The 9,398-nt window shown below is 36.1% G+C and overlaps 1 protein-coding gene across 4 annotated transcripts in view; it reads right to left on the reverse strand.

The window, feature by feature from the left end:
* Positions 1-7,042, reverse strand: part of LOC121422476 (probable helicase with zinc finger domain) — a 41,225-nt gene extending 34,183 nt beyond the window's left edge. For 3 of the 4 annotated variants that reach the window (XM_041617548.1, XM_041617547.1, XM_041617546.1), the window contains exon 1: positions 6,952-7,042. In XM_041617548.1, coding sequence (XP_041473482.1) covers positions 6,952-6,972 — 21 coding nt within the window. In that variant the 5' untranslated portion in view covers positions 6,973-7,042. Of the gene's footprint in view, positions 1-6,935 lie in introns of all 4 variants that reach the window. The other variant, XM_041617549.1, reaches the window with a different exon arrangement.
* Between the last annotated feature and the right edge of the window lie 2,356 nt (positions 7,043-9,398).

A 9,398-nucleotide genomic window follows, 5' to 3' on the forward strand; every position in this document is an offset into this window, starting at 1 on the left:
TTTGTCAAAAGTGGTTACATGTAGGTCAATTTTTCATAAATTTTATTGTTTTCTGTCTCTAAACCTCTGAATTTTTAGTCACTCTGATCATACCAAGAAAATTTGAAATTCAAATGAAAACATGAATGAAAGTGGCAAAGAAAAATCACTTTTTTAATCATAAGAGATTGAATTAATTTCAGTTTGCTTGCAAAAGGGTCAGGTCCACAATGATTTTTTTTTTTCAAATTGAAGACAAGTAGATTTCTTTTATACCAAATTTTATGTTCACATGATAGGGTAGTACATCATGACAATTTAGTTTCTCATAAGAATATTGCAATAAGTGAGAATAAAAAACATGTTTTTTCTTGGAATGGTCCAAAGTGGACCTAACCCCTTTTGCAACTAAACTCTTCATATACAGTTGTAAATGAACGGTCCAGATTCTACCGACTCGACTCCAATTCGTGTAGTATAGCTTACACAAACCATTGGCATTGTCTGAGCCAAGGTAAACAGTTAAGTCCTCACTATTTCACTGACGAAAGTGGCATACCGTGGGCCATGGCATCGGGGGGGGGGGGGGGGGCACCAGCAAAAAATTCGAGTCACTTGCTCAGTTTCCAAGTATACTGACCTAATAGAGACATTTTAAGGACATGCAGTGCTATTAAACGGATATGTATCTCACTGATTAAATAATGTGAGCGCAAAGCGCGAGCTGAAAATTTTTGATATTCAGACCTAAAAAGGGACATTATAAGCAATTTTTTTGCAATCATGATATGTACCTGCCTCGCTAAACAAACGATGCGAAGCGCGAGCTGAAATTTTGGTATATATTGACCAAAAACAAGGAATATATTTTAGAAATCCATTAAGAGTATACATATCTCAGCATATAGTCATCTAATGCTAGTACCATCCTTTGCTGATTTTGTTAGAATGACATCTAAAAACATTTAGCACTTTTTGTAGACATAGTAATCATGATCATACGCATCTCACTAATCACATACTGCGAGCGCAAAGAGCAAGCTGAAAATTTAGGAAATTCAGACCTAAAGAAGGGCATTCTAAGGCTTGTTTGCAGGGATTCACTAAGACCATAAGTATTTCACTAACCAAATGATGCGAGCGCGAAGCCCGAGTTGAAAATTTTTGATATTGAGATCAGAAAAATTGACATTTTAAGGACTGATTTTAGGAATTCATTGAAGAGCAGACATCTCACCAATCAACTATTGCGAACGTTAACACGGACAGGAAATATTTTATATTAAGACCTTAAATAGGGCAATCAATGTAAGTAGTCATGAAAAAAAAAGCAAATGTCACTACATGAAAAACTTATGACTCGAATTGCGAGGTAATGTATTTGGTGTACAGTAGTGCTGCAAGTCAGGCGGCATGTTCGGGTTCGGTTCGGTTCGGCAGGGTTCGGCAATTTTTTTCCGAACTTTGGTTCGGTTCGGAGTTCGGCAATAAAAGCCAAATTAAATTTAACACATAAAAAATAAAGACCGCCGACCTACAAACAAGCAATCTCGTGTATGATCCGTCATGTTTTAATAATAAATTTTGTTTCTAAAAAGAATAGTTAAGATAATTGTTGAACTTTCTTTTGTTTTAATTAACAAAAAATAAGTCATTTCTACTTTCATTTTTGAAATGAAAATAAAAAAAATCAAAAGAAAAAAATATTGATAACGAGAGAATCAGGACAGAAACAGAATTACAAAGATCAGAATATTTTTTTCACGATTATTTCATGTAGCTATGATCATGATCGATTACGATGTCATTGCCAACGCAGCTTCTCAAATTGGAAAGTGTTGATCGGGAATGTCGAAATAGTAGACAAACAACCTCCACTCAACTGTTATTATACCGGTAAAATTCACATTCCAAAGAATACGAGTGTTTTAGAAAGTCCCTATTTTCTGAAAAGTGGTAAAATCTGGTCAATGAATTACTTTAAAAAGATAAATATCAGTCCATTCTTGGTCCAGAAAGATCGACGCTACGTGACTTCAAACATATTTCTAACACGAAAATGAGTACATGGGACTGTACTGCATATTTTAGTGTTGTGAAATCACTCGGCGTTGATCGTCAGAACTAAGACGGAACTGATAATTTATCATTTCATTCTCAGTAATTGGCCAGATTAAACCACTTTTAAGAAAATATTGACAATGGAAAAACGTTTCAAGTTTGGAATACGAATTTTACCTGTATAATAGCGACCGAGAGCAGGTTGTTTGGACTTCCTGTTTCAACTTTCCTTACCAACCATTTCCGGAACATCGATCAGGGAACATGCGTTGATTTGGTTTGAATTTTTATCTTTTTTGTTTTTTTCACCCTCATTCCTTCATCTCTTTATTTATCTTTTATATTAATATGGAAATTTCAGAAGGTGGAATATACTTTACCATTACTTTGTCAGTCACAAGGAATTAATTTATGTCTTTTCAATTAAATGTACATCCGATTACAGCAATACGTATTTCAACTACACTTTTTAACTGAGTTAAGCTTAAAATGTCCCCACATTTTATAAGGAAAAATATATTCATGTTTAGGCCTGGGACGATTGTCATTATTACCATTCGATTATTTCCTGGAAAAATAATTGAATGATTCGATTGTTCGTCGGGAATTACGTCTTTTAAGTCACAATAGTTGTCCTACTTTATGGTGCCCCCCCCCCCCCCCATGAAGAAATCTCCATCAAAGTCACATGTTTAGCATAAATGAGGCCCTTTTCCCCCTTCTCCATGATTTTTTTATATCAAAAGAAACTTCATGAAATGAGATTAAATCTTTCAGTTTATTGTCCCAATGAAAATCTTTCCTAAATTAATACTGGTACCCTGGTATTATGCATTCATCCCTCCAAGTGCCACACCCCTGCATATAAATGAATCAGCCCCGCCGAGTCCTAAGACGTAAACAACTCATTGATGAAGTATATTCTTTGAGACTGAGCCCAGGTGGAGCATTTCACTTGAAAATTTTCATCCCTTGCCCACACCATGTCCCCGCCTCCACTTGCGGCACTGCCCACGATGCTACACCTGTATTAAAAAAAATATTTCATGTGAAATACCTTTCAAAATAACGATTTTTTTATCATTTGAACCTACATGTATAACTGGGTCTATTTTTCGAGACTAGTCGAGAAAGTACTGGTGAAGGCGGGCGCGTGTTGGAATGTAGTTTTCATTGGTTGAGGCCTTGAGGGGGATATAAAAAAGGTTGCATTGTTCTGAAACATGAAAGAAATTCTCCGGCTCCCACCCCCTATCCTTCCCTCTCTCTTTCCCTCACACGCACACACACACACACAGATGGGGGAGGGGTCAATTCATTTCTGAAGTCATGACCTTTCCTGATAAGGGAACCACATGCCTTCCGCTTCTTTGTTTCCCAAAGTTTCATTGGCTATCCGAAGGTCCAATCAGCTCAAGTGAGCTGGTTATGTGTTTACTTATTATTGTGCACGCACACAATGACTTATTTTGTGTATGAGGGCAAGGTCGGGTGGGATTAACATTTTCGGAGCGCTATCATGTTGGTATGTAACTGTGAATGTGATACAATCATTGATAATTTTTGAAACATTACCTCGGTAACATAATTTTTAAACCTGTAAAAAACAGCTGTCATCATTGTTTTCTTGTCATTTTATTTTTATTACTTGGGTATTAGAGGTATCCCAACGTCATAATCGGGATCTGCCGAACATTCGATTAGTGTAAATTTTGCTAATCGATTGGTGATTGGCGGCATGCCAATCGAACCATTCGATCAATCGATGTTTACTCCCAGGCCTATTCATGTTTATAAAAAAAATTGAAAATGATAAAAATTTAATCAAACACGAGACCGAAACTGTCATACTTTGTCATTTACGAGGAATGAATTTATGTCTGGTTCTTTTTCTTTATTAAATACAAAATGATTAGGTCCGATTACGATCACGATCGATTACGGCAATACGTAATTACACCACACTTTTATACCAAGTTTAGCTTCAAAATGCCCCCTCATTTTATCAAGAAAAAATATATTTATGTTAATAAAATATTCTCAAGTTGATAACAGTTCAATCAAAGACAAGATGGGAGCTATCATAGTGGATTTTAAAAATATATTGAGTGGAATTCTCTTTGTGAACAATCACTAACCAATATATATTTTATTGATTTTATACTTAAATCTATGTAGTCATCGCATTCATGCATTGCATACAAACATACTTTTTTTTTTACCGAACTTCCGAACCAGGCCTTTGAGTTCGGTTCGGTTCGGTCCGGTTCGGAAGTGCCAAGTTCGGCGAACTTCCGTTCGGTTCGGCGGTTCGGCTGCAGCATTAGTGTACAGTATATTGATTTGAAAAAGGGAGGTTTTAGTACATCAGAATTATTTATCTCTTTAAACGGTCTATGCGAGCACCAGGAACAATAAAGTCATAGGCCCTGTGAGCAAATAATGTTTCATAAAGTTATGAAGAAAATGCTTCTTATGTAATATAACATAATTATAATATAATGAACATAATTTCTTCTTTCCCCACTTCGGTGCTCTTCCTTTCTCCCTCTTTTTCCCCTTTCCCAGTTTTTTTTGGGGGGGCCAGCCGATTGGGGGGCACATGCCCCCCCCCCCGTAGTTACGCCACTGACTTACGACATTTTCTTGGTTATGGAGATCTAACAATGTCGCGGACTTGGAAGAAAAAACTGCCTTTGTGAAACGGAAAACATTGATTTGTCCCCAATCTTCCTATCTCGAAAGAATGGTCCTTGAATGTAGACTACAGATCGCTCATCTCGTCATGAAACAGGCCCCAGATCAGATCTCTTCTTCGAGTCAACCACTACTAATACTAGTACTAGATACATGTAGTTCTAGATCTAACGTTAGACCAAGATCTAAATCTAGACCTATATTTTTTCAGCCACTGTCACTAATGTTAGATCTAGATTTCGACGAAGATTAATAATAACATCTACGGTATGCGGTACCAGGTATGTCCGGCATTATCGTGATATTGGGAACCATTGTTCACTTCATACAACAGCGCTTTATTCAGTCACACGCACGGTTCCCTATTTCCACCTTCATTCATTTTGTACACACGTACGCGCATACAAATCGACGAGCGGTTTTCGAAACCTTCAAACCACGATTTGGCTGTACATTTATGTCCCGATGCCTTGTCAAAACGGCTACATGCATCTCAAGGAGTTAATATTCTTATCAGAATGATACGCACCTTAAAACCAAAGAAAACAACAATAACGGCGAGTAACGACCATTCATTTAAATTCATGCACACTTTTCTCTGAGCAAGTTCAGCAAGATTCATGATATGGTATGGGATTCTAAAGCTGCGCAGGTCCTAAAGTTGCGCAGGTCCTAAAGCTACGCACCACTCATCGTGCATGCAGTTTTATGGCAAAAGTGCACTCTGTGTGTGGAATTGTGACTGCAGTCACGAACGATTCCTATTCAATTTTTTCTACAGAGGCTGCAATGAATCTCTAAATGCCAAGAAAACCAACAACTGTTTGGAATTTTGGAGTTATTTTCACTTAAATTTCATTTTATCCTATAATAATATGAATATATATTTTAATAATTGAGGCACAGGAAATACTATTTTTTTTGCATGATAAATCGAGTGCGTAGTTTAGGACCCCTTCGGGCGGCGAAATTAAGACTTGTTCGGAAAACACGACGGGATTTTCGTATTAGTGAGTTTTGCAATATTTTTTTCTTGGTTAATGATCTTTAGAATATTTGCCACAAATTAGTGAAAGATTTTTGTTGAAATATTAAAATAGGGATAGTTTTTATCGTTTGAAAACAAAGTGCGTAGCTTTGGGTCCCCCCATCATATAGACCAAAAGCTTCAGTCTCTGTATTTTGGTTGTTCCGTACATACAGCCAACGTAAAACTTGAGCTAACGTTTTATAGGTCGCGATTTAAAACTGTTTTTAAGCGAAATTTACAGTTTCATGGTTTCCATTATCAGGGAAATATAAGTGATTGCGTACCTTGGACCAGAGTCATTGATAAAAATCCTCTGGATGATCCAGAAACCTTTCGTCTAAGACATTTTCACCTGAGCTGACGGTTTTTCTTGCAAGTTGCCATCTTGAATGACGTCATTATCGTTAATGTCTCGATATATCAAATGTTGTCTGCTACCTGTGATCGTAGCAGTTTAGCTCGCATGTGGAGCAGATCTCATTATAATTAATATCGAAAGCAATATCGATATCACATTAGTAAAATGTCAATGCACTCTCCGTTTGTTTGTAATTTTTGGCTGCCATTGTTGGAGTGATTCTGGCGTCCAAGTCGCAAGAAAACATCTGTTAAGTACCATTTTCATACCTTTTAATATAAATCTTTTACATTTTTTCATTGATAAGAAATTATAAATTGATATCTTGTAGTTGATAAATTCTTAGTTAGGCCTAGACTTAGAGTGTAAATTCGATGTAAAAAAAGCACATCGAAATCTGGTCAATCGACAAAAGGGAGGGCGTGATGTATGCGAGCTCGCACTAACACTTTACCGTCGGTGAATGGGGATGATAGTAAAATGCCAGAAATTGCTGAATAAATCCCAGAAACGACGGTTATGCCGTTATTCCTGTCTACCCATCATACTTTACTAGTGCAGTGTTATCTCACTCACTGACACTATAATAATGTGAATGTAGCTCAGTACGGTACCGTAGGCTGTTTGTGGAAATCGTGCTGTGCGTCGCAATCAATGAAACATTACGAAACAAAAAAGGCCTCGACAATAAAACATTTTCAAACTCAGCATTAAAAGCCAATATTCCACAGGTGTAGCCCCTTTCCATATCTTCAGTTGTATTTATGTAAGGAAAAATATCAGGGAAAACATGATGGGTTTTTAACTCACCTAAAATTGCACAAACCTTGTCAAGTATCTCCCTCATCCTCCGCCATTATGCCAACAACACGATTGTAAACTAGCGCGCGCAGCGAGCCTAGCTCGCGAGAATTGGCTATAGGAATAGGGGCAGCTCAGCAGCATAGCAGTGCATGCTCATCGGGCAATCAGCTGACCGTCTCGGCGCGCCCGTATGTATTCATTTTGATTGTGATATGATGCCTTGAACGTGGAATATATCGAATAACTCACATTATAACATAAACATGGCTACAAAATTTAACAAAAATTGATAGGGCTAAATTTTTATCGAATGTGGCAGACCTTTTTTCATGCATTGAAAAATAAAAAATCATCTTGTATATATCTTATTATATATATATACCGTAAACATATATATATATATATATATATATATATATATATATATATATATATATATCTTAAAGTTTCACGTCTTGGCTTCTGTAAGGTAACAAAATAATGCTGAAGATAATGCTTTCATTGCCAATATAGTTAAAGTTTTTATTGTTCACTCGAATTTTCGACGTTACTATCGATTTGTTTCTGTGAAGGGCGCACATATCCTCAGCCAGTCATCATAACAACATCTGTCTGATGAGGATGCGCTCTCTGATTGATACCACACATTCAACTCCTGTAAGACGGAGGAACGTCGAAAATTCGAGTGAACAATAAAAACTTTATTGGCAATGAAAGCATTATCTTCAGCATTATTGTTATATATTGGATATATAAATTAGGATGAGCAGGAATTACCTTTCCAATATCTTTCATTTTTTTGTGAGATCGAGGTGAGTCCCTTGGAACTTTATTTGCAAAGTAGAGTGTTGTGATACTGAGTCAATCATGATCAACTTAAATTAAAAGCAAATTCTATAAATTATTAAATTGAAATTTCCTGCATGAGTGAGCGTGAATAGCCGCGTACCTGGCATAGGAGGGGGGGGGGGCAATTAGCAACACATTCGGTCATAAAATTACCAATACACGAGGATTGTCCTGCATTTTGCAGCCCACCCCCCCCCCACACACACACACACGTAGTGGCATACACACGTTTGGATGTGTAGGTCTGGCAGCAGTGGCACTGAAGGTGGGAAAGGTCAATACCAAGGGGGTGCCCAATAAAACAGTTCAAAGGACCTTGCTACCACCGTGATATTTGCTATATATATTGGGCGATTGCACTTTATTGTCGAAATTAAGTATTTTTTGAATATCATTCCAGAAATGAAATGTAGGCCCGATCGTGATCGATATATTTTTTATCAAGTGGTAATTGCATGTAACGTTTGTATTAAAACACTTTTGTTTTATTCCTCTTTGAAGGTGTTTATATTATGTTCCCGATTTTGCTCATTTAGAGACGTTATAATAGAGGTATTCGACATTGAAATCATGTTAAAAATGATAATTTTAAAATAATAATAAAAAAATAGACCTAAAACAATACATTTTGTGCACTTAATTATGAATAGGATAGGTATCTTCTTTAATAAATTATGCGAGCGCGAAGCGCGACATTCTAAGCAGTTTTACAGGATGGGTATCTAAATTAACAGTCGTGCGGGCGCGAAGCGAGCGTTAAAACTTTTGATATTCCGACTTAATCTTAATCTTTCCATCTTAATGAACTTGATATTCTAAGCAATTTAGTAACCATGAACAAATTGGTTTTGAACTAAATAATCAATTGACGCGAGCGCGAAGATCGACCGAGCTGACAGTTTGAGACAGGTCTTTAGCCAATTGTTTTCAATTGGAACTAATAGCCAATATTGATCTCAATTTGAAACCAATGATTGGTTAGTATCCAATTGAAACCAATTTGCAGTTAATTGGTTTTCTACTTGAAGCAATATGGAACTTGGAATAGGCACAAGCAAAATCAGTAGAACAATATTATTATCTTCATATGAAATTCACCCAATGTTATCGACTGGTTTTAGTCCAATAAATCAGCACTCAATTATGATAAAACTTTTATTTTGTATTTTTCCAAAGCAAATATCAAGTCTTCTTACCAAAAAGTTAAAATAAAATTTAGTGAATTATATTTGAATTTTCAAAGTCAGTAAAATTCCTAAAAGTTTTATTTTATGATCAACTTCCTTTTCGAGACCATTGCTTGAATTTACTTATAATAAGATTTCCAAGAATGTAGATATCATCGGAAAACTACGTTCTAATGTACCTTAAAAACATGTTCATGTTTTTGCAACTCACTTCTATTTCCTCTTATCTATTAATGTAATATACCTGGAGAAATATAGGGGAAAATCAATCAGAAGTTTAGAACCTTTTTGCGAATTGCAGAAAAAAAAACTTTACGTATTTGTACAAATTCTTCTTGTTAAGCACCATCTGCCCCCTCTTTTTTTATTAAAAACACTGAATATTTATCATATTTATGCAGTTTTTAGGTATTATATTAAACGGGAAAATGCA

This window comes from Lytechinus variegatus, chromosome 10, assembly GCF_018143015.1.
Source record: "Lytechinus variegatus isolate NC3 chromosome 10, Lvar_3.0, whole genome shotgun sequence".
Taxonomy (NCBI): domain Eukaryota; kingdom Metazoa; phylum Echinodermata; class Echinoidea; order Temnopleuroida; family Toxopneustidae; genus Lytechinus; species Lytechinus variegatus.